At 43.1% G+C, this 26,128-nt stretch overlaps 1 protein-coding gene and 1 long non-coding RNA gene across 2 annotated transcripts in view; one reads left to right on the top strand and one right to left on the bottom strand.

The window, feature by feature from the left end:
* CPNE8 (copine 8) overlaps window positions 1-2,190 on the bottom strand; it is an 86,585-nt gene extending 84,395 nt beyond the window's left edge. Inside the window, exon 1 of the mRNA XM_030450704.1 lies at window positions 1,864-2,190. Coding sequence (XP_030306564.1) covers window positions 1,864-2,003 — 140 coding nt within the window. The 5' untranslated portion in view covers window positions 2,004-2,190. The remainder of the gene's footprint in view (window positions 1-1,863) is intronic.
* LOC115598332 lies at window positions 1,821-20,558 on the top strand. Its single transcript, XR_003987576.1, has 3 exons — window positions 1,821-1,831; window positions 8,938-8,940; window positions 20,473-20,558. It is a non-coding gene; the product is annotated as an uncharacterized LOC115598332 (long non-coding RNA).
* Window positions 20,559-26,128: the final 5,570 nt, after the last annotated feature.

The following is a 26,128-nucleotide window of genomic DNA, read 5'->3' as shown; positions in this document are numbered from 1 at the left end:
TCAGGAGCTTCAGCCAATAAATGTGTTTACAGATGAATCACCAACACGTGTTAACCATTAATCTCTGCCCCAATTACCTCCATTTTACACTTAATTTTTAAGCATGATTTAGTAATCAAAAGATGTCACTACAGCACATTAAAAAGAAAAGAATCACCATAGAAATTCCAGTCGTTCTGCACTTGACATTCAGACATACTGGGTGGGAGACTATTTTTTAAAAAAAGAAAAAATAGCAAATTTAATGAAACAGAAGTGGCTTTTGAAGATAGCTACAGAGAAATTATCTACTGAAATAAATTACAAGAAAGGTAACTAAGGTGAGAATTTATTTACAATGTCATACACCTACCCTTCTTTGTAACTATCTGATGGATTCTCAAATGACTATAAAAACAAGGTTTGAAGAAAACATTGCAGCTATATACCAACAATACCTAGAATGAAAGAAACTCCCATTATAAGCAAACTGGGTCAAATCCAGCATAAAAGTTCCAACATCTGTAATTTTCACAAGTTATCTGAAGAACCTAGAAGTGATACTGAAGGTCTTGATTTGCTTTTACACAAAGAAGCGCTCAGTTCATGGGACCAGGATTTTCTGTGGTTGTTGCCAGCAAAACTGCAGAGACAGGCAGCGTGTTCTTAAGTCAGCCTAGTGCTTGTTTCAGTATTCCAATTTCCAAACTGGTCTATTTACCATCGTCTCAGCCACCTTTTGAAATGCACCCTTAAAAAAAAATTTCAAATCATAATTTACTAAGGGAAGAGAGGGTCTGAAAACACAAGTTCAGAGAACTGACGTTCTGTCCTTGGGGAAGGAGTGTAAACAGCAGCAACTCCCGGGCAACTATGTTAGCAAATGGAGCAACGATCTGTAGCACAAACTTTGTCTCATTTTCCATCTGGAAACAACACTAAGTTCAAATTATCTGCTAGAAGCTGCCAACTTCGCTGGTGAAAGGAGCTGCTGCTCTGCAACTACTAGGGAATAGTGAGGAAGCCGCGAAACGTAAGTGAATGTCAGGCTATAAAAACCTAAAAATAAAAAATATTTTTTGAAATCTAATGGAAAATTCTCTGCGGTTCACGAGAGAAAGCTGGATTTTTGAAATACCGACAGACGAACCACGGCCAAAAAAATGTCACGAAACAAAACTGTAAGCACCGGGTTTTGTGTTACGAGTCAACATTTCTGTAACTTACCGGCAGCAGTATTACTGTAAAACGTGACGAGGCAGCACGCCCAGTTTCGTAACAGTTTTGCAAGGACACAAACCATCTACGAAAGGATTATTCCGGACGGGAGTTTCCCCCGTCCCCACCCACAGCGCCTGGGACAGCTCCAGAAACCCAACACCTGCTGGAGAACAGGCTCTGCGACCACAGCGATGTGACGCCCGTGTCCCTCCGGCCACCCTCCCCCGACAGGCTGGGACACGGACAGGGGCTGGGGCAGCAGCAACTTCCCACTTAGGCAAAGCCGACGGCTGCCCGCAGCTGCTGCCAGAGCCGGCGCTTCTCCGCCGGCAGCACCTACCTCTGCCCCGGGCACGCCTAGTGCGAGGCAAGCGGGCTGGCAGCAGCCCTGGGGCTGCTTCCTATCCTTTCCCGGGGTGAGGATTTACATCTCGCCCGCCCTAGGCACGCTCTCCATGGATAGCAGGCAGAGCGCCTCGCACAGTGCCGGGCACACCGGGGGGCAACCTCCGCGCCCGGCTGCCGCCCCCTCTCCTCCCCGCTCCGCTGACAAACCCGGGGCGAGGAGCCCCCCGCCCCGCAACGCCGCGGGCACCAATCCGCTCTTCCCGCTGCCCCTTCCGACGCCCGTGTTTGAGCGGGCAGCGCGCCACTGAGCCCTACCTGCAGGAGACGGAAAGCTCCACCTTGGTGGCCGGAATGCTGGAGCTGAGTACGTTAAAATCCCCTACAGACGCCATGTCCAGAAACCCACCGCTTATGCCCGGGTTCTGCCACCCCACCGGCTTCTCCAGCCCGAACATGGGGCAGCGCGGGGATGCGGACTGGGAGGGAGGGAGGGAGGAGAGGAGGGACAGAGGGGAGGCCGGTGGAGAGGGCGGGGAAGAGGCGGTGCCAGGGGTGCCTTCACAGCGCGGCGCCGCCACCCGTGGCGTGGAGCTCGGTCCTGACCGCCGCCCGTGGGTCGGCACCGCCGCCTGAGGCGGCAGCGGGGCGGTGACGTCACTGCGAGCGGGAGCCGCGCGTGACTGCCCCGGGCCGGGGCGGGCGGGGTGAGGGGCCGCCCACGGCGGGGAGGCTGCGGGTGCCGGACAGGCGGGCTGAGGGGCGAGCGGCCCGCGACGGGGCGGCAGCGGCTGCCTTCCGAAGGGACGGAACTCGCCCGCCGCCCTGCCCCGCTCGCGTATCGGGGTGAAACGGCACTGAGTCCGACGCGGAGCCAAAGTGTTTGTGGCGGGAAAGGGCTCCCTGAGGAAGCCGGCACGGGTGGCCGTCTCCAGCGTCTTCGCGCCTTCCTGATCTCTTGCCCCTCGCCCCTGCACAGAAACTCCGTCCAGTCCCGTAGGTTGGCCGGGGAATCCCCTCCTCTCACCTCCCGTGAGCGGCCCCCGAGCAACCGAGAGACTCCGTGAGTGCCAGCGGCTAGGGAGAGCCGCGCCGCGGACCGAAACGTCCCAAACTCATCGGGCCCGCGGTGAGGCAGAGTTACGCTACCAAAGCACAGAGGAAAACGCGCCCGGTCAGGAGGGCCGGGGATGCTCCCCGGGGCGGCGAGGCAGGGAAGGGACGCGGGGACGGCTCGGAGCGCGGAGGGGCTACCGCCAGGGGGCGCGCGGAGCAGCGCCCGTCCGAGCGTCCGGCGGGGATGGAGGCTCCGCGGAGGGGCACCGCGGGAGCGGAAAGGAAAAAACAAACCTAGAAAATGAGGCTTTGCTGTTAATTACCCCGGTAAAGAGAACAGTAATTATTATTATTACGAGAGACTCGAGGAAACGACGTGGTTGTTTAGAATAACCTCCGTTATTCTATGCATTAAGTAACACATCGATAAACAAATAAAGACTCTCACCCCCTTGTGTACTTGTGCAGCCAGGCCCTCATCTTTTTCTAAGGACCATTAATTCAGTTGAAACTAATCTGTTTGTGATTATTCACAATCATCATGACAGTTCCATCATCGTACTTACTGTGTTTCATTTGTACCCATCACCATGGCACCTCGGGAGGCCCCAGTACTCATTTCTCAACACTTTGATGAGAAATGAAAGTGCTACCATCCCCACGACACAGATGGGCAGGCAAGACACAGGCAAATTAAATGCCACGTCTGTTGTCATCCAATATGTAGACCAGGTCAGTCTAGAGCCACAAACATTATCAGAATACATTTTGAATCTAGTTTTAGAATTGTGTTGGTGTAATTCAAGTTCAATGCATAATCTCAGATAGGACATCAAAATAACAATGGAGAGCTTGAATGAAGACACCTGGTTAGCTCCTAGGCAACAGATGAAGCAGTGGGAATACAGAAGACATTAATGTAATCTTATTTACAGGGTGCATACACCCTGTTGTGCAGCGCACATCTGAACCAGAACTTCAGTGGCATTAACTCAAGGAAACCACTGGTGTATTTGTTCAAAAACTTCTGACTTCATAGCCTATTTCTTTCTCTTTGTTTTCAGGAAGTTGTCACCTCAAGTTTCTATTCTTTCTTTTCCTTCTCTTGGTCAGTTGTTGAAGACAAAGCGATTTCTCATCAGGTGTCACCAGAGCATTTCCTCTTAAACCAGCCTGCCTGAATTTTTTTATGCAGCCAAGAAACCACATTATCATAAATATGCTAGGTGTGTCTGCAGGCAGCCAAACCAGGAAAGAGAGAAAAAAATTTAAACAAGGGATAGTTAAAAGTTATGCACAATGGGGCTAAATACTGAGGTGTTCAGAACGATGCCTAAATATTAGGAGATTATCTGGAATTTACCTACAAAATAGCTATCAGATAACTGTGTGAAAGAGATGTCAGGTGCCTTGTTTACACAATTTGAATGTGATCATTGACTCTCAAAATTTTGCAGTGGAAACTAGAACATATTTCCCTTGATTTCTTTTGTGATTGTTACTTTATTATTGTCAACTGTGGCTAATTGTCAGCTATCTACATAACTTGCTTTAATATGTGCAGCCTAATCTAAGGAATGAGGGATGTATTTGCTGTAATCACAGAGTAAACCTTGAACAAACTACAGATTCCAGAATAACTAATACGTAACACTGAATGATTGCTTTAAAACATCATTGCTTCCAGGTTTTAGCAGTATATTTGAACCCAAATGCCACAGGATGAAAACACTGATTACTCCCCTCTACCCCCTCAGCTTTCTGCCTTGTAGCTCTTTAATTTGACACCTGAAGAAAAGAAGTTTTATGATTCAATCTTTGCACTTCTAAAAAAAACAAAGCACTCAAAACCAACACCAACTATTCTGTAGGAAGTTAAGGAACTGGCAATGGCATAATTTCTTTTGTACATGTGAAAGAACCTGTAGATAAGTTTAGAAGTGAATTTAGAAGTGAGCTTCAGTGTTATTGGAAGAAAACAATTGTGACTGTAACACAATGCCATTTTCATGACAACCAAAGTACTTCTCACTAAGTCATGATTTGTGATGAATATACATATTCCCTGGTACTTCCTGAAGTATTTGTTAGGTAATTATCTTAATTAACATCCATTAAATACCACCTTTTTGTCCTGTCTGCTGTCAAACTCATGCTTTCAAGAACCTAAAGAATGAAGTTAGCCCGAACTCGGTCCTTTCTGACAGCTGTGTATAGCACTGAAACAATGCCAGAATCTTAATACACACTGCAGTTTGAGAACTGTAGTATCTTTCTCTCCTGCTTTTGATTACTATGCTTGGCTTCCTTTTTCTTTGCTGCTGCTGATTATTCCAACCTGTTGACTAAAGAAAAGGAATTTTGCACTTGCTGGGGCAGGTGGAACCATAGGAGCCACCATCATTACTGGAACCATCATCAGAGACTGTGGCTGAATCCAGAGCACAAGCTTTAAAAACCATCCATAATACAACACGGATATGTTTAATACCTTTATTTTTCTCGTGTCAACTACCTCCTATAACTTCATGATTTTGTAATTTGCTTTCAAAACACACAAATACTGATGAATCTCTGTTTTTGTGACAGTAAAGCCTAAAAGGGGTGTCTGACTCAGAGGTTAGATAAAGAAGAAATCTTCCTTCAACTCCTTCAACATTTTCACTTTAAATACCAGTTTTTCAAGGGCTTATGTCTGCAGTCCCACAGGTGTCAAGGAGAATACGCTCTTCAGTAAAAAGTATTTAGGCCTATTTCAAAGGCTTTGAAACATATCTGTGCTGTCTGCAGGATAAAAGAGCACCTCGTCACCATGGCATAAGCATGAGGAATTTAGTGAGTCATCAATGCAGAGACAGCTACGATTTCACCATTTCTTTACCATGTCAAAGTTAGTAATGCATTTGTTTATGTGTCTCCTTTCTGATTTCATGCAGAGTAAAATGGTAACGTAAAAATACCACTTCTCCTCTCCAAAGACACAAAGGATAGCTATCAAAAAGATATTAATTTCTCACTGTATTATCTACAGCAGAGCTGACTATTGTACCTATCAAAATACCTGTAGCAGTAGATAAAGTTTCCTGCATAATTTCAAGCTTTCTTCGTTTGACCCTATGAGGAGAGGCTGAGGGAGCTGGGGCTGTTCAGCCTGGAGAAGGCTCAGGGGAGACCTCATCACTCTCTACAACTCCCTGAAAGGAGGTTGGAGCCAGGTGGGGGTTGGGCTCTTTTCCCAGGCAACTCTCAGCAAGACAAGAGAGCACGGTCTTAAGTTGTGCCAGGGGAAGTTTAGGTTAGATATTAGAAAGAATTTCTTTACCGAGAGGGTGATCAGGCATTGGAATGGGTTGCCCAGGGAAGCAGTGGATTCTCCATCCCTGGAGATATTTAAAAAGAGACTGGATGTGGCACTCAGTGCCATGGTCTAGCAACTGCAACAGTGGTTCAAGGGTTGGACTCGATGATCTCTGAGGTCCCTTCCAACCCAGCCAGTTCTATGATTCTATGATCCAGGCCAGAAGAGATATATCATCAGCAGCAGCACAATCAGAAAGTTCCTTCCTTACACATCCAAAGGAGAGTCTCTTCCGTAGGATCAGTACAGCCATTACAGCTTAAGGAGAAATCACATCAGTTCCTGTCATAGAGTTCAGCTTTTTCAAGAGCTCCTCAAAATGGCAAGGACTCAGAGTCATCCAGGAGGAGTCATGGAACCCATTTCATCTCTTACATTGAGTATATCATAGTCAGGTCTCTACATGAATAGGCAGAGGAATTTTAGATCTACTGAGCACTTTTTCTGGCTCTCATCTCACAGGAAGAATGCAGCATGATCTCAAGTTCTAAGTGTGCGTATAGGAGTAGTATCAAAACTATCTTTTAGCAGTCAAGGAAGTCAGATTACAGTTCAGATATAATTTTAAAGGACAAGGAATCAAACCAATTAGATCTTTCTGAATGAAGAAATATAATCTGAAGCTGTGCTATAGGCCAAACTGATTACATTTCTGGACAGGTTGCCAGAAAAATGTAAGGATGCATTTAAAGCCATTTTTCTAGAAAGACAACTTATGATGAGCTCATGACAGCAATTTCAGGTGCTGATGAAGTCAGTGTTTAGTATGGCAGCAAGGACGGTGACAAACTGCATACAGTTTACCTTGAGAAGCCTAAATAACAATCAAAGGTTTTCCTTTCAGTGGCCATAACATCAGACAGCCCCAAGATGAAACCTCAACAAGTTCATCACAAATTTAGTTGAACACTTAAGTATCTTCTTTTCAGAAGAGGAAATCTACTTCATCCTCTTCAGTCATCTCCCATGTTCTTGGACTACCCTTGAAGATTGGAATTTTTTTTTTCTGTCCTTCCCAGCCATGCTCACTCACCTCAAGGCCTTTCATTTTTCTAAGAAGCATCACTTGAATTGCAGAAAATATGTATTACAAATCTTTCAGGAATGATCTACTTCACAGTTTCTTTATCTGTCTAATCTCTGTCCAGATCTTTCCCCTCAGCCTGCTTCCACAGTGTTCATAAAATCACTGACACCATTAGCAATACATCCTTGAAGGCAAAAGTCTTCATATGTAAAAATTTGCTTTGTGAATTAACTAATTCAGAAGAAATTAGCACACTCAGGTTTGTTTTCCAGTTATTTTACTCATTGCAACTGAAGTAAAAATCAGTTCTTTCAGGAAAAACATCTTTACAGCAACTCTGAATCTAAGAGCAGCAATACCCAGACTGATACATTTGAACCATCCTTCTCCATCAATCAGGTTGCGCCTTTCATTACTTATGCTTATTTCATTAGTTATTTAATTTCCTAATACCATAGAGGGGGCTTCAGTTCACACTATTGAGAGCATGGAAGAAATCTGTAGATCTGCCAAAATAGTCACAGATTTAATCTTTGAGTGTAGACTCCACCACAGATTTCATCAGGGAGCAAAAAATTGCTGACCTATTACCTAGCTGTAAACATCCAAACAGATGCTTACATTGTGAGGATGATAACACAGAATAATCTGGGTAAGTGTGGGACCCATAAAATCTGGATGATGGATGGAGTTCACCTTTCATTTCGGCTTCTCAGAAGGATCTTGGTGGAGTCAGTGTAACACTGTGTACTGAACAGACAGTGGAAAGCAAACCCAAGCTTTTTTCTCAGTTGCTTTTCAACAGTTTATTTCACAAATTTCTCGCTGTAAGTCAAGATAGTAGAGTTTTAAAAAACCTGTCACCATATGTGCTCATACCATGTCTATTGCTTGATAATTCTGAAGAAAAGTGGTGGGTGTTTTTGTATTCCTTCAAAGATAAAAACCCCAGCATGTTGCCAGGTCCCTCCATGTACTGTTTTTCATGCAGTCAGGCTTACAATGAAGTTCTATCCCAAATTTATTTTGAAAGCTGAGTTTGATTTTTATGTTAATTGTTCCATTTGCTTCTTGATTCTTTTTTTCCACTTGTTAGGTGGAAGAAACCTGCAAATTCCCTTTGGGAGTAAAGAGAACATGACTGTATTTTCATGAAGGAAAAACTTGACAGCACCATAAAGTTTCCTATTGTTTCTGACAACCCAGGGTTAGATATGGAACCAGAAAGCACAAGCCTCTCACACACAATGGGGTCCTATGGCCTGAATTCTGGGAAAAGAAGAAATTATGTCTGGAAAGATCTGTGAAACCATGAGAGGATATTAAAACATCCTCTATTTTCTAGCTGAAAGACTTTCTGGGTGGATCGCAGACCCTATCAATACCATCTATGATGCTGATTTGGCTTCTGCTATTGATTTTATGTCTCAGTTTATAAAGACTCAGGCAGCAGCAACTGAAATACTAGGAATACAATTTAAAACATCCACTCCCACAATTATCAACCATTATTCTTTGATAGGAGCTTTAAGGTCAGATGCTCAGACTGGCAAAGCAGACTTTAATCCACTAAATCACTTAGGCTTACACTTCCAGAAAAGGCCTCCAGCAGTAAGATCTTTTTGTTCAGATACTCAAAGGGAGTTTATCATTTTAGAGTAAAAGTAATTTTCTGAGCTGCTGGGCATGGTTGGGTTCTATAGAGCCCATAGTTTTCTCCCAGCATGCAGACATCAGGGAAGGAGCTGTGCAGGGTCTGAGCTGCTTTGCCCCTCTCAGTGGGGTGGAAGCCCTGACTATTGAGTAGACAGCCAGGAGGTCTCTGCAGAAAAGGGAGGTCCTCATACACAAAATGTTCTGAATAACTACAGTTACTGCAGGGCAAAGTCTTCTATTTCTGCCCATTTACCAAAAGCAAGGTCCAAAATGAATACACTAACTCCGTGAGAAGCTGGTTTTAATCACTTATGACTCATTTATATCTGTTCCTAATTTACAGCATTTATTTCCTACTTTACAGCATTTATTTTGATTGCATTTTATAGTGACAGATTCCCAGTTACCAAATACTGATTTATGATATAGGTTGATTTTGTGTTATTAATGAACTATCAAAATGCAGTGTGACTTACAGTAATGACATTTAGCAACTCACTAAAATATCAAGAGAAGAAATGAGAAAAAACTCTGAAGTTTTCTCTTGGAGAAACAGAAAAGGAGATCAGATGGAGAAAGTGAATTTTAAAAAACATTTATTCATTTTCCATCATAATTTATTACATCATTCAGTAATTTTAAATTCTTTTCCATGACATTAAAATAACTTAAACAGTTGACAGCATGTGGATTGTCTTCCGGGAACACTGTCCATCACATTTTCCTCATTTCATGGCAGCATTCAAGCAATTAGGGTTTTAATGAGGCTGAAAATTTGTAGCCCAAATAATGTAATGAGTCTGACTCTCTTCCAGAACAACTGTGGCACTAATGCAGGAATGCATTTAACCTTATGCTTGAGTTCATAACTGTGTTGTTGGGCAGCAGCAGTCTTCCTGACCTAAATGAGATGCAAGCCCACACTTAACATTTGATGAATTTGGGAGGTTTATTGTACTATTTCTTTGCCTGTGTGAAAAGTATGACTATGATAGTTTCTTTATCTCACATGCCACTTATTCATATCCACAAATTATCCAAATGAGATCTGATCCATTATTTATTTTCAGTTTTAAAATGCCATGTAAAATGGCACAATATTTCTCAAATGGGAGGTAAATTAGAGCCTGTTACTTAAGAGAATATGGAAGATTAAACAGCATCAGAACATCAGTACTATAGTCTGAACTGTGCTGGTAGCTGTCAGGACTTCTAATTCTGTATCTGCAGTAAATAAGAACCTGTTGTTTCCTCTTCTTTTCAGAAAGGTCTTGCCTCCTGAAATTTTTTTTTTCTTTTCCCATAGAGTGACTTCACACACATTGATCATCCAATTGTGGAATAAATATTCATCTTACAAAATAAAGAACTAATTAGTTTGGGGCAATTGCCAGGTACCAGCAGCATACAGTCCAGTCAGAGTAGCAAGAATTCTATAAAAATGATCCTACTACTTAGGTAACCATAGCATAGTTGTGCTAAAGTTGTTCTGCAAAAAGGTGCTGGCTAGGTGCCAGTGCAATAAGCATTTGTCAAAGCTGAGAAAGTTCACAAACACTTAGGTTTTTTTGTATGTGAAAAAAATCCCAGAGAATCAAATATCAAAAAATGCTAAGACAAATGTAAAGCAAAATAAATGGCATGTTTTAAATTAGTCACATGGACTGCATCCTGAATTTTCCTCAGAGGTAAACAAAAAGCTCCCTGAATTAAAAAATGATCATTTATTTGAATAGTGACTCGCCATTTTGTATTTACATATTTGGTTTAGAATTTAACTATAAAAATAAAAATTTAAAAATTGCTATTTCAATAGCTTTAAAAATGGTAAACTAATCTTACTTTGCATGACTAAGAGAAAAATTATAAAAAGTATGATTCTTAAACATATTGGATATCTAAATCATTGCAGAAAATTAAGAAACCTATGCCAAAGTCATCCTTATAGGAGCTCAACAGAACAGAAATTAATGATTAACTAATTAACCTTCTTGAGTTTAACAGATAATTCAGTACAAATTAATATCACACTCTAAATATTAACTTCAGGTCCTTAGACATGTACAGTATGGGTGCATGTTTTCACAGAGATATAATTAGCATAACTACAGAAAGTTATATTGTAAATTTAGAATTTAGCATTGATTACAAAATATATTTTTAATCCAGTGTATGTGTTTTCCAAGAAACTTAAATAACCCTTTAAAAGGGCAAGGCATTTAAAGGTTTGCATATTTAAGAAGCTTCTACTTTTGAAAAGCCTTTTGGAGGAATACTATACATGCTTCAGTGTTAACCTGCATGAAGAGCAAGCTTGGGTTCCTAACACAAGGATAAATTTCTTGTATGTAATTGTTGAAGATGTACCAATCCTAACCCTCAGTCCAGTTTTAGCCTTGCAGCACACCTAATTCCAAGTTCCAGTCCATGAATTCATTATGGAATTAATTTCCTCTGCTATCTGGCATTTTATAGAAGCAGACTCCTAACAGAAACGTTCTTGGTGCCACCTGCATCCCCAGAACTGGATCATGAGCTGGATCATCACAAAGGGTCACTCTCAGCTTTTGTTGAACTGTATCTCAGCATTTTTTTCTGATCTCTGTCAGTAACCCTGAGTTTACCTTTTACAAGACTAACCCTTGCCTTGGCATAGCGTTGGCTGAGAAGCCACTCATATTGCAGAAATTCAGAATGACAGAGTAATTTTAGGAGTTATGCTTTGAACCTTACTTTATCATCCCTGTTGAAATTTAAAATGTGTTTTACTCAATTATTTTCTGATTCTAACACTGTGACATCTATATTTAGCCCTGTGTTAATAGCTTCCAGGTAGAAAACTTTAATGATGCAAATTAGTTATTCTTCATTAATATTTAAAGCTTAGTTTATTCCAACTTTTTTTAAACTCAATAACTTTTATTTTACTTATTGCTGCAGATGTCTGTCCAACTATAAATCTACCCTGAACCTTAAATACAGCTTTACATCATGAGGCCATCACAGCATGGTGGCTAATTTAGCAGGGAAAACACCATTTCACATTGTCCAAAATGTGGAAACCTGCTGTTTTCAACAAAGAATGACAGGATCATGGAGACTGGAAGTGACCTCTGTGTTTCACCTGGTCCTCCTACTCTAAGCATTGCCAGCCTCAAAATTAGGTCAAGTTGCTCAGGGCTTTGTGCAGCTGGGTTTTGAAACTCTCCAAGACAGGGAGCTTTACCAGGTGATCCTTTCCAGTGTTTAACCACTTGTAAAAATTGTGCCCTATATCCAGTTAGGATTTCCCTTGCTGCAGCATGTCAGTGTTGTCTCTCATCCTTTTTGTTGTGCACCTCAGAGGCAGCTCTTGCACTATTAGAGCACTATGCTTAGGTATTGGATGACAGCAGTTAGAGGAGACCACCCTCTGCTCTTGCTTATTATATTCTAATCATCATTTCCCTAATAATCTTAATGATCCTGCAGTGGTGTCTCTGCATCTTGACTGTCCTATAGTAGGGTCTCAGTACTGCACATAATACACCAGATATAACCTGGGGGGGGGGGGGGGGGGGGGAATCCATGCCACTGCCTGCTGGCTATGCTGCCTCTCACACAACCAAGCTGTTCTTAAACTTCCTGGCTGCCAATGTGCCCTGCTCACTCATTTCCAGCTTGATCTTTGCTGCAGAGCTGCTGTCCAGCCATACAGACCCCATCCTCTACCCATGCTTGGGCTTATTCATTCTAAGTGCAGGACATAGCATTTGTCTCTGAAGAAAGCCATGAGTCTCCTGTTGGCCTGGTTCTCCAAGGCTGCAGAGCAGATCAGAGCCATAGATGCTGAAGTCATGACCCTTGATATAGTATGGGAGCCTCTCTCAACACAGCAAATCAATGTGACAAAAATCATTGTTGGTTATTGTCTCAAACCTAATTTATTTTTTGTTTCTAACAGTAGCTCTTCACAGCACAGTACAGTATGGTAAAGAAATAAAGATTAGTCATGCTACAAAAACTAGCTCAACTTGTTCTTTTTCACTAAACCATTTATTTTATTTCAGAAGAAGTCAAAACCATAGGCAGAATATATTGTTGGTCTTAATGTTAGCCTTGGTGCAACTTTCCAAACTGTCTGTGAACTTGAAACACTAGAAGAGTCTCTATGGCCATGCAAGCCAAGCCATAACCTGTTTGGCAACAGGATCTGTCTCAGTGCTCAGTGCTTCAGTACAGAGAAGAGAGGAAAGGAGGATGCTCACCATGAGGTACAGGAAAAGAGTGAATCTTACTGTTTCCAAAATAAATATTCCGGGACAGCAAGCTAACATGCAGCAAAATTTGTCTGTCATGGAGAGGAGTTTGTTTTCAGTATTTCCCAGAGGCTAGTTCTAAGTAGCTGTCTTTTCCAGGTAAATGTATTTGTATATGCTCCATTTAAGCAGCTTGGACTTCTAATGTAAGCTTTATAATTCTTTCTAGGGACAGAGTCCTATAATACAGACATTTCAAGTTGTCTGGTCCTTTTCCGTACTTGGTACTTAAATTTCTATCCTGTCAAAAGTAATGAAATAAATGTGAAACAACTAGATCACAATCACAAGCTGAGGAATAGTCAGCATAGGGTTATTTTTATCAGTTTTCTGCATTCCCATTTTGCTCTGCTCTGCTCTGTCTTTTTAACATTGGAATTGTTCCTGCCTTAAAGAGATTAAATTAGGCCAAGGTTCAACACGTGGATTTTAAAGATAACTGCAGAGCATGGGCAACAGAAAGCACAAAGAAAATAAGTAATGCCAGATAATTACTTCTATTGATAGAATCATGAATGAAGACAATGCAATGTAATACATCTAGATATTACTAAAGGGTTTGATATAATTTCTCACCAAATGATGTGCTGATTAAAAAGTATCAGTATGCAAAATGAATGCAGCACATGCTAAAAAGATTATGACTCAGAAAGTAATTCTAGAGAGCATTTCTAATGGCATGTTGTGGGGTCAGTTCTGTTCAATACATTTATCATTTACTGGGAAAATTCACAGATAGAACATTATGGTAACCATTAATAAGGAAAAAAGTAGTTCAATCAAGTAACTGAAATTTCATGGTAAACAGTTCCTGGGAATAATGGTGCAATATCACTAAATGCAAATACATGCCTCTAAGATGAAGAGGTATGGATTATGCATGTCATGTAAATACCTCTGTTTTAGAGAGCAGCTTGTCTGGCATGGAACTGGAGACAAGGTGAACAACAGCTGTATTGATTTATAGTTCTGCAGAATAGGAGAGGGTGAGTTGTAGCCCTTTTGCTATTCATGGACAGGTCACAAGCAGAGGATTTCTTTCCAAGGGTCCTGAGGAAACACAGAACAGGAGTTTGACTGCCAGCCTGAAACTCAGGGGAGTTAAATTAATGCATTATAATTAATGGCACTTAAGATGTGAAAAGTTTTGCCCCATGCACACACAATATTTTGCACACATGAATTTAAATAGTACATTTTTTTTTAAAGGGATTGGTTGAGAAACCATCTACAGCAAACAAAACTACCTTCCCTCAGAATGTAGTAGCTGCAGTCCTGACCCAGTACCCCCCAAGAGTAAAGAAAATATCATCCACAACCCTCCTCTTTTAGTAATCTCCCACTTTTCACCATATATTCCACCTTATCCCTGTGGTCCCTTCCAACCTGGTATTCTGTGATTTATTCTATGATGGGGTGGTCAAGCTGTTGTCTCAAAAGATGGAGCTTGGATGGTACAGTATCAGCTTAGCACCCCAGCTCTCCACTTTGGTACAGAGAAGCCAGAAAGAGCCCAGTGCTCCAGACTGAACTCAGCAATCCTACTGTTGCCCGTAGTCAAGACACAAACCAACAGAGTCAGTTTATGCGGTGCTTTATTCAGGGCCCGGGAAACCTGAGGACTAGCGTCCCAAGTCAGGATTCCAAAAACCCTTATTTTTGGTTTAGCTTTTATACTTTTTACATCGTGCAGAATTACATATGTTCAGGTCACAAACAACTACATAAATCATGTAGATAACAACAGACAGACATCCCCAAACCCCAAATCTTGTTTAACTTAAGCTATTGTTTAACTGACTCCCACCACCAACCCTTATCTTCAGTACAAAGTGTCAGTTTACTCTTCCTACATGTTCTATATGCTAATTCCTCTGATTATTGATCCCCTCTTCTCAGCACATTCCTTGCTAGTTTCCCAAGACCCGTTCCCAGGGCCTGTTTTTCCGGCCTGCTTGACCAGTCCAAACCTTAGCATAACTACTTCTAAATTTCTATTTTCTTCCGCTACTTGCAACAAGTCCCCCCTTTTGAGCATTCTTTGACTTTTTCACAAGGATGCTCAACCCTTAGGCTTCTTGGTAGGCAGGTGGAGGCAATACATCTTCTGGTAATATTACTTCTTTTCGAGTTATTGCCTTCATTACCCTTCGAGTGTGTTGAGTTTCTTTTGCAATCATTCCTAAAAGACACTTGTATAGTACTAAAGCAACCATAACGATTATGATTATCATGATTCCATATTGTACAATTGATGATATCCAACCAGAAACCTGGATCCCTAATGCACTAAATACTGCTCCGACCCAATTGTGTTCTGCCTCCTTTTGAACATTGTGAACCTCGTCCTCGATTTGTTCCAATTGACTAATATCCTTTTCTACCTCCTGGGTGACATTTGGGATGTGTACACAACAGTGTCCATCCTTGTTATGCAGATACCCACAAACACCATGTTCTTTTAATAACATCATATCCAAGGCCATTCTATTCTGTATAGTCATCCTCGTAGTAGCTTGTAGTTGTAGATTTAGATCCCTAAATCCTTTCTTCGTCACTGCCGCCAACCGCTCTGTTTGTCCTAATAATTTGTACAACATTTCCCTGTTCCGATAAGTGGAAATAGGTGCAAATAAGGACTCCAATACCCACCCAAATTTGACCCCTGACGAGGGTTCATGCCACCCATCTTCGTCCAATCCTATAGTATTCAGGTCCCTACTGCTATCTCTTCTCTGTCTCTTTCTCATCTCTTTTGATGTTGATTTTGACTCTTTCCAAAATGGGCACAGGGTCGGTACACCCAAAGTAATTTGCGTGGTTAGTCCATCTAATGGTAGGTGAGATGTCCATTGGCCATGTCCCAAAACCCATACTAAATTCCCAGGACTGTGAACTGTTGTGTGCCTACAATCTATGGGTTCCATCCCTTGTTTTATACTTATGGTATGATTGTATCCCCTACATTCACATCCCCACTTTAGTGTCATTTTTACTGGTGCTAGCCCTATTTGTTCTTCCGGGGTGTCACATGTAAATACTTTTGTACACTTCCATTCCTCCGTTTGAGCATGTAACTGTCTGGAGGAGGTAGATGTAATATATGCCCTGTAGTACGATTGGTTTCTATTCCCTGACCATTGAATACACCAATTTATCTTTCCGAGATAGGTATAACGTTCCAAAATACTAGGTCCCCATACTGTCTTCCAATCTTTCCAGGCATCTAAATTTTGAGTAACATTTTGACAACTCATTTCATTTTCTGTGGATTTGGTTGTTATAGTAAATTTTCACACGCCTCATCTCCAGGGTAATCGACTATACACTTTCTAGTATTTTGTGTCCACCCAAAATAATTAGGTTTTCCTTTACAATCCACCTCTGTCATTGTTCGAGTCGTTTTACACACATCCTTTTCTTTCATTACTATTTTAGGGACCAACTGACACGTCCAGGAAACATTTCTTAAAGATTCTGGCATCTCTGTCACTGGTATTATTCCCCATGGTATAGGGTCACCTGCTGCTTGGGGTAGGGGTAAACAGGCTGTGATTTCCGTCACATTTTGCATAAGACCAAAGTCCCTAATTAAACCAACTACCAGATTTTCCTGACTTCTAGCCTTTGTTAATTCCTCGGCATCAATCGCTTGCCTAGTTACTCTCCTTTCCTGTTTAGTGGAAGGCTTAATGCTCATATGTACATCCGCATATCCAAAATTCTCCTGAATTAACACTATACATATATATTCTTCTTTTTCCTTAGCTATTTTAGGTATCTGCAGGATAGTTGTCCCTTCCTGGCGTGACTCATCCCAAGTAGTCTTTACCCCTTCCATGATTACTTTATCTCCTGTTACCCATTTCCATCTTGCTATTACCTCAGTGGATCCAGCTTTCTGATTATCAGTAAATAGACAAGTCAAATTAGCATCAGCTCCTTCTACTATTGACAGGTAAGGTTCAGGTACATTAATTTTTACTAAAGTTTCTGCGATTATAATTAAATTGAGAAAGACCAATATTCTCATGGTTTGCCTCTGAACACTAATTTTGTTGGAGACAAGGGCTCTACCGACCATTGCGTGGGGACCTTCTTGACCCTGGTGTAGTGAATCCAGTTGTCGACTCCGTCGACCTTGACGGCCGTGTAGGTGGTCATGATCGCCTGGTGAGGACCGTCCCATGTCTCCTTCAGTGGTTCCACTGACCAGTTCCTTATGTAGACTTGGTCTCCTGGAAGGATGTCGTGGGCCGGATTTTCCAGGGGTAACGGTCGGTTCCAACGCTCCTCGGAGTGCTGTAAGAGTCTTACTCAGAGACAATACATAATTTAGTATCACCTGATCCCCCACCAAATGAGGGTCCCCCTGGTAAGTAGCAGCATGGTATGGTTTGCCGTGCAAAATTTCGTACGGACTTACTCCTATCCTTTCCCTTGGCTTAATCCTTATCCTTATCCTTAACAGAGCTAAAGGCAATGCCTGCGGCCACTGGATTTTCGCTTCTTGGCATATTTTCTTAATTTGGTTTTTCAATGTTTGATTCATCCGCTCTACCTTACCACTTGATTGGGGCCTCCAGGGTGTGTGCAGATTCCAAGTTATTCCTAATATTATAGAAATCTCCTGCACGACCCCCGCAGTAAAATGAGGACCCCTATCGGATGATAGCCCTAACGGCACTCCAAATCTAGGGATAATTTCTTTCAAAAGTGTTTTTTTACCACTTCTTTTGCCTGATTGGTCCTGCAAGGGAAAGCTTCTGGCCATCCTGAAAATGTACACACATACACCAACAGATATTTGTATGCCTGAGCCTTTGGTAGCTCAGAGAAGTCTATTTGCCAATAATCTCCTGGTTGGGGACCTACCTGCAACTTACCCATTTGTACCTGCCTTCTTACCACTGGGTTGTTTTTGATACACACCGGGCATATTGCGTTTACTCTTTTTGCCAATGAATGTTAACATCTGGTTTGAGAATATTTCGTTTTTCAAAAATTTTACCATTGCCTCCGCACCCCAGTGACACTTATTGTGTTCAGTTTCCAGTACTATCCTCATGATCCTTACCGGCAGGATCACCTGTCCTGTTGGGGTCACATACCAACCCTTGATGTTCTTTCGTGCTGCAACATCCGAGCCAGCTTCTCGTCCTCTGGCGAGTAATGTGGTTTGTCCTCCATGTGTGCAGCGGCAGGGTTACCCCGAGCCGGTAGCAAAGCTAATTGGGTCCATATCTCTCTGGCAACCTGCTTTGCCACTTGGTCCGCTTGTCGATTTCCCTGGAATTCTTTTCCTGGATCGTTCCGATGTCCTTTGACGTGCATCACTGCAACTGCCGATGGTTTGTAAATCGCTTCCAGTAACATAATTATCTCTTCCCTGTGCTTGATTGACGACCCCTTTTTCCACAAAGCTGGACCCGTCCGTGAACAGTTCCCAATCAGGGTCCGGCAGTGGCTCATCCTTCAGGTCCTTCCGGCTGGCGTACACTTGTTCGATTACCTCTACACAATCATGTTCCAGCTCTCCTTCTTCCTGGGTCGACCTGAGGAATTCTGCTGGGTTAAGATGATTTGTTATTTTCAGCTCCACATCATCCTGTTCCCTCAATTGGGCCTGGTACTGGAGCATTCTGCTTGATGAGAGCCAATGGCCCCCCTTTTGTTCCAATACTGTTATGACCATGTGAGGTACATAAACTGTCATGTGCTTGCCCAATGTTAGCTTACGTGCTTCTTGGATCAGGATTACTGTGGCTGCCACTGCTCTTAGGCATCCTGGCCATCCTCCACTTACTGAGTCCAATTGTTTAGAAAAGTACCCAACCGGCCTTTTCCAAGACCCCAATTTTTGAGTGAGCACCCCCAAGGCTAACTTTTGCCTTTCATGTACATACAGTTGAAAGTCCTTGGTTAGATCCGGCAGGCCCAGGGCAGGTGCTTCCTTGAGGGCCTGTTTTAACTCCCGAAATGCTTTATCTTCCGTGGGTCCCCACTTAAATCTCGGTTCCTTCACAACCTCATACAGTGGTTTGGCTGTCAGCCCAAAGTCGGGGATCCACAGTCGACACCAACCAATCATTCCTAGAAAAGATCTTAGTTCCTGATTATTACGGGGTACTGGAATTGCACATATGGCCTGTATGCGATTTACTCCCAAACGACGAACTCCCTGTGAAATCTCACATCCTAAATAGATGACCTTTTGTTTGACCAGCTGTGCCTTTTCTCTGGATACCCGGTATCCAGCCTGTCCCAGCATATTCAGTAATGCAATGGTTAATTTGAGGCAGAGACCCTGTTCTGTGGTACCCAGGAAAATATCATCCACATACTGCAACACCACATAAGAGAAAGGTGAATCTTTTACCTGGGTGGTCTTCCATTCCTCAAGTTCCTTGGCCAGCTGGTTACCGAATATGGTGGGCGAGGATTTAAATCCTTGGGGAAGCCTGGTCCATGTTAGTTGGTGCTTCCGTCCCGTGTCAGGGTTCTCCCACTCAAATGCGAAGATATTCCTGCTTTCAGGTGCCAGGGGTATGCAGAAGAAGGCATCCTTTAAATCGATTACTGTAAACCACTGAAATTTCTCAGAAACAGATGTTAACAATGTGTACGGATTTGCCACCACGGGATGTATATCTTTGGTGATAGAGTTGATTGCCCTTAGGTCCTGTACTAACCTATAATTGCCATTAGGCTTTTTGACCGGGAAGATAGGAGTGTTGAATTCAGATTCACACTCCTGTAAAATTCCTAAACCTAAAAATTGAGTTATCATGGGGGCTATTCCCTTCCTAGCTTCCAGACTGATGGGGTATTGCCGTACCCTCACCGGTTGAGCCCCTTCTTTTAATTCCACTACCACTGGTACTGCCGCTTTTGATTTGCCTGGGGTCCTTGTTTCCCAAACCCATGGCACGACTGCTTGTTCAATTTCCTGTGGTATCTCTCCCTTCCCTACTTCTTTAATTACAAACAATTTTGCCAGGTTTTCCTCTGGTATTTCTAGTTTTACCCTACCCTTTTCAAAAATTATTCTTGCCTGCAATACTGAGAGCAAGTCTCTCCCTTGTAGAGACTCCGGGCTGTTTGGCATATACAGAAATTGATGATCAAATTCCCTTCCCCCAAATTTTATATCGAGTGGCCGCAGGAATGTTCTTTCTTCAACTTCCCCAGATACCCCAACAACCAATACTGTAGAGTCGCTTAGAGGTCCCTTTAATTTATTCATTGCCGAGTAACTAGCCTTCCCGCGAACGGATTCATTCCGTTTGCTCCATTGCCCGGGAAGCCTCCGCCCATCGGGGTTCCCTGATTAAGTGGGCATTCATTTTTCCAATGTCCCTGTCCCTTACAAAAGGCACACTGGTTAGGTCCTAACCTTCCGCGTCCCCCTGTACCCTGGTTCCCAAAGCCCCCGAAGCCTTTCCTCAATCCAGCGCCACCTCTCCTTCAGGGACCTCCCCGGCCGCCGCGCCGGGCCCCACCGGCCCCGACGTCAACCCTGGCGACCCGAGCGGGACGAGCTCTGCCCGAGCGGGCGCTCCGGGAGCGGGGAGCTTCGGAGCGCTCCCCGAGTCTCCATTTAGGGGGACGAAGGCCCGGGCAGGCTTTCTGGCATCTGCCCGCCGCGGCCTGCGAGGCACCCCAGCCGCGCCGGCCCCGCGGACCGTTGCCTCCGCCGCCGGGCGGGGAGACGGCGGCCCGGCCGGCGATTGATCGCGCAGACAGCCGCCCGCCCGTGCGAGGTGACCGGAGGGAGAGGCCCGCGCCTCCCCCCCCCCGACGCCGCCTGCGCCCTTTCTCCTTCTCTGTAGAATCCATAATAGTGTCCAGCAACATCTGCAAATCATTCCAATCAGGATTCTGAGTTTTTATTACCATTTTCACAACCCGAGCCACTTTCTCAGGATTTTCCCTGTACGCCCCCGCCGATTGTTTCCATATTATTAAATCATTCGGTGGAAAAGGAACCTTTATCATCACCTTCCCTCCATCCGCTTCCACTACCCCTCGCAGCGGAGCCATCAACTGAGGCTGCGAAAAACCGCCTCCTTTCTCCAGCCTCCCTCTCCGAGTCCGCTCCGCAAGCGGCGTTCTCGGCTGATCAACCCAATCCTCCTGCTCTATCCCCTCCTCGGATGGGGAAGGAAGAGGGACCCTAGCCGTATTTACCGGGGGAGCCTCAGGAGGTGGAAGCGGCGGCGCACTCGGGGAGACCAACAAAGACACATCCTCCTCCGAGAACCGTATTTTACGCTCTTTACAACCAGGGCATTTATCACATTCTACTTTCATGGTTTTTAACACCAACAATCCACAAGCCTTTTGCCACTCAGGTTTTCCTTTCAGATAATAGAACAAATCCAATCCCATTTCTCAGTTTCCCGCAAGAAACTCATCATAAGACTCAATATTTCAGGGGTTATTGTACCATTCCGTGGCCACTGCATTCCCCCCGTTTCATATTCAGGCCACACATGATTACAATAATCAGTCAAGGTTTTCCTCCGCAATTCCTGCCCAAAATTACCTTCTTTCCAATGTGTTTTTTTTATTTGTTTGTTTGTTTGGTTGGGATTTTTTTTTGTTGTTTTTTTTTTTGTTTTGTTTTTTTTGTTTGTTAACAGCCGAGAGGCGAATCCTCAGGAACATCATTGTCATTACAAGACAGAGCTCTGAAAGTTTTAAGCATGCTGACACTTATACCTGTGCACACTCACACACACACACACATACAAAACCAATATACGGCCGATTACCAGAACCAGATACCGAACTTGCCTATACTCGTCGCCGCGAGTGGCAAGTGCTGGGTCTGCACAGCTTTCTACTTGCTGTGTCTTATGACCAGCGCCCAATACCAAATACCAAACTTGCCTATACTCGTCGCCGCGAGTGGCAAGTGCTGGATCTGCACAGCTTTCTACTTGCCGTGTCTTACGACCAGCGCCTAGGCTTCCAACAGACCAGATCTAATACTAACCTAATACTAACTTATTTCTATAAGGAATAAAGCACCTTCGGGCTTACCTCATGGTCGTCCGTCGGGCGCGGGGTCGGGCACGGGTTGATGTCTCCTCCAGGAATCACCTGGTGCCGGCTTGGAGTGAATCAGCACGTGAACCGCCCCAGCAACCCCCGGAGTCCCATCTGGGTCGCCAGAAAACTGTTGCCCGTAGTCAAGACACAAACCAACAGAGTCAGTTTATGCGGTGCTTTATTCAGGGCCCGGGAAACCTGAGGACTAGCGTCCCAAGTCAGGATTCCAAAAACCCTTATTTTTGGTTTAGCTTTTATACTTTTTACATCGTGCAGAATTACATATGTTCAGGTCACAAACAACTACATAAATCATGTAGATAACAACAGACAGACATCCCCAAACCCCAAATCTTGTTTAACTTAAGCTATTGTTTAACTGACTCCCACCACCAACCCTTATCTTCAGTACAAAGTGTCAGTTTACTCTTCCTACATGTTCTATATGCTAATTCCTCTGATTATTGATCCCCTCTTCTCAGCACATTCCTTGCTAGTTTCCCAAGACCCGTTCCCAGGGCCTGTTTTTCCGGCCTGCTTGACCAGTCCAAACCTTAGCATAACTACTTCTAAATTTCTATTTTCTTCCGCTACTTGCAACACTACTTGGCTGCTCACCACCCCCTTGCCACTCGCTGGAGGGGCTGGCGGCTGCCCCTGCCAGATGTGCTTTTCTGCCAGATGTGCTCTCTGCCAGATGTGCTCTCTGCCAGCTGTCCCCATCAGCTGGGTTTGCTGTCTGCAAGCTGCTTCGAGGGGGCACTGGCAGGCAGAGTGGCTGCTCAGCTCCCTTAGCTGCAGGCTGCTGGGGAGTTTTGCTGGATTATTTCACATAGCAGTGCCTGGGGTGTTGCAGTCTTAGGGAAGGTTCAGTGATGTGCAGGAACACTGTAAAGTCATCACCACAGAAAGAAGAATCCCCAAATATTGTCTGTTAAAGATGGCTTCAGTCACTTGCTCCTTGTGACTCCTTGTCAACCCTTCCTGCTTCAGCACTAATTTACTGTAAATCTGTTTGATTGCCCAGGCTTGTCCCACCCCTATACCTTATCTGCTTTTAACAGAAATGCTGTAAATATTACAAAATACTTATGTAATTTAAGTCTGCTAAGCCCTGACATGTTGTTTGTTGTAGTTAGCACCTCCCCCTGTCCTACAGGTGCCAGAGTGGGTACCTCCTGCCCAGCAGCCTGCATCTCCCAAGGAAGTTCCACTGCTCTCTCCACAATTCAGGCTTACCTGAGCAGAAAAAAAACCAAAACAAAACCCAGCAGATAATGTGTCCCTGTACTTACCTTTAACACAAGTAGCCTTAGGAAAGATACTCTTGAAAAAAATGCTTCAGACAGTGGGACTTCAGACAGTGTACATCTGCAAGAAATAGTCCTAGTTTGAGTAACATAAACTATTTTATCCTTCTTATTGCTTTTTCAGTGTTTTCATTACCATTATTGTTCTGCAGCATCATGCATTTGAAGCTGAAGGACAGTATACAGAAGGCTGTGGACCACTGCTGTGCAAAGCTGGCTTTCCTAGGAACTTCCACGGATCAGTTCCTGGGAAGAAAAGGACCATCTCAAGAATGAGCCCTTCCTCCTACACTCTGTTGGGGGTTCAGCTAGGGAAAAAAATATCCCAGTAAGATTTGCAATTCATTTACTATCTGTTGCCTGACAATCTGAATAGCTACAATTGAGAAGCAGACAAAGCTACTTGGAGGGATTTCCTTGGATGGAAACAATGCTACCAAGAAGTGGAGTCTGTAGAGAAGGTGTGTCTGTAGGGATAGGTGTCTGGGGTCTGTTGGGATCACTGAGAACTTTTAAATGGTAGCAATGGGACCCAGGGTAGGAGTCTGCTTCAGAGGGGAGTGAGACCCTGTGGAGGTGCCATGGTCTGCACTGACAGCAAAGGGAACCCCACTCATCTCCAAGTCTGACACCTTCAGACACCTACGTTTAGGAAGCAGGAACCTTACTCCTTATTTTTTTATTCCCTGTGTTCAGTAAGACAAAAGAAAGCATAGTGGATATCAATAAGCCCACAGCAATTTCTAGTCATAAATGATACAGAACAAATAGCACTTAGAAAAGGAATTGTAATAGGTTTGACTTGTTAAATGTATGCAAGCATTGGTTGCATAGGAACTAACACACAAAACTCATTGTAATTATGTCAGTTGTAATAACAACTACAGGGAAGATTAATTTTATACTGTTTCCAAAGTAGCATCTTCTATTTTCTCGAGGTGGGAAAAGAAGAAAGCATGAAAAAAGCATTTGTGCTTCAAGAGGTGGATTTTGAGATCTATTTATAATAAGATAATTATTGTTTTTTTGAGGTTCATCAGAAGATATTATGCTTTGTAATGGCTCTGTTAAGAACACAGAGCCAAATAACCAACAGTTGTCTTGGCCTACAAAATCTACAATTAAAGGGTGTGATCTGGAGTAGTAAAAGGAAGCACAACAAAGTAGACATAAGTGAGAGATAAACTGCTCTGCTTGGAAATTGAACACAGCAAAACAAAAGGCTTTTAGAAAAATATCTGAAGTATGTTAATAATATTAGTTTGTCATCGGTATCTCTAGTGCCTACAGTGTATTTTCTAAACCTGTGACTATCATTTTAAAAAAATAATTGAAGTCTTATTGAGAGGGATGTCCTTCATAAAGCAGTATTTCTGTAATTGCTGATTTGATGTCTACACCTCAAAACAAAATATCACAAACATAGTATAGATGTAGCATCAGGAATCATTGAAATTGATTCATTACCACAGAAAAATTAGCAGTAGCAGGTTAGACTGATAAAGCAGGAAGTGGAGCACTAGTTTTTCATGCTGTCACTCCAGCTTTTCAAATGTCTTTTACAGATGAGGCTTCAGAGGTGAAAAAGGCACAGCATGTGCAGCTGACCCCACCTCTCTAGTTTGTAAGGTTCATCTCAAAGACAAAAAGCCCAAACTTATCTGTAAATATTTTTTTCTGATTTCTTTCTTCCCTCCTACTAGTTCTATTAATCTTTATGGGAAACTCCGAACAATATTCAGGCTATTGAGCCCAGCTACTGAGCTAAATTTGGCCTCAAAGCCAACATCTTTACTTAGAATACAGTGCAGTAGGACCAACCTGCAGAGTGAAAGGCCAGGTGCTGAAAAGCCAACCCCCGCTCCATACACTTTATGGATTATTTACTTCCATATGGCCTGAATGCCTCTTAATGGTTGGAGTGCACTGCATGCTGTCCTGGAGAACCTGTTGCAGTTTAGCTCATGTGAAAGAAAACCACTTCACAAGTACCCAGACCCAAGTGCAGTAAACAGAGACAATCAGGAGGTTCACGGAATCATAGAATCACAGAATGGTTTGGGTTGGAATGGATTTAAAAGTTCATCTACTTCCAGCCCCTGTGCATGGGCAGGGGCACCTCCCACTCCTCCAAGTTGCACGAGGCCTCTGCCTGGCCTTGAGCACTTCCAGGGAGTGAGCAGCCACAACTTCTCTTGGCAACCTGTGCCAGCATCATGCACTGGAAACTTGCAGAAAAGTCAGTAGGAATTCTGTGCATCACCAGAAATATTAAATTTATCCCTCAGACAATTTGAAATTAAGAAAGCATGTAAATATTTTTTGTAACAACAGTTTTGTAATCCACTTTTAAATCCTAAATATGCCACATTTTTATTCTATGTGTATTGCAAGCTTGACGTAAACATTAAATGTGCAGCTTCTTTTTCAAAACATGGCTCAAATGTATAGCTGCAGGTGATTCACCGAGAAAGAAAGAATTACTTAATATCACAAAAATACAGTTGTCTGGTAACATACACAAAAGAAGATTAATCCAAATACAAAACAGTTCTTGAAGACATAACAGTCATCTTTATATTGTTGCTTCATGTTTTGAAACTCTCCTCAGATGCTGAAAAGCAGGAAGCATCTGTTTCAAATAGGCAAGCAGACTCTTGGCAGCTCCCAGGGAGTGCTGCTTTTACTTTCATTGTTTTTGAACTACATGTTAATTCCAGACATTGTAAGTTGAAGTTTCTCAAATGCCTTCTTTTCTAGCCTCTAAACCTCTATGATCACATGAAACATATTGAGAAATAACAAAATGCTGCTTAGTTTG

This window comes from Calypte anna, chromosome 1, assembly GCF_003957555.1.
Source record: "Calypte anna isolate BGI_N300 chromosome 1, bCalAnn1_v1.p, whole genome shotgun sequence".
Classification (NCBI taxonomy): Eukaryota; Metazoa; Chordata; class Aves; order Apodiformes; family Trochilidae; genus Calypte; species Calypte anna.
Note: the sequence above shows the minus strand (reverse complement) of the source record. Positions and strands in the feature narration are given on the sequence as shown.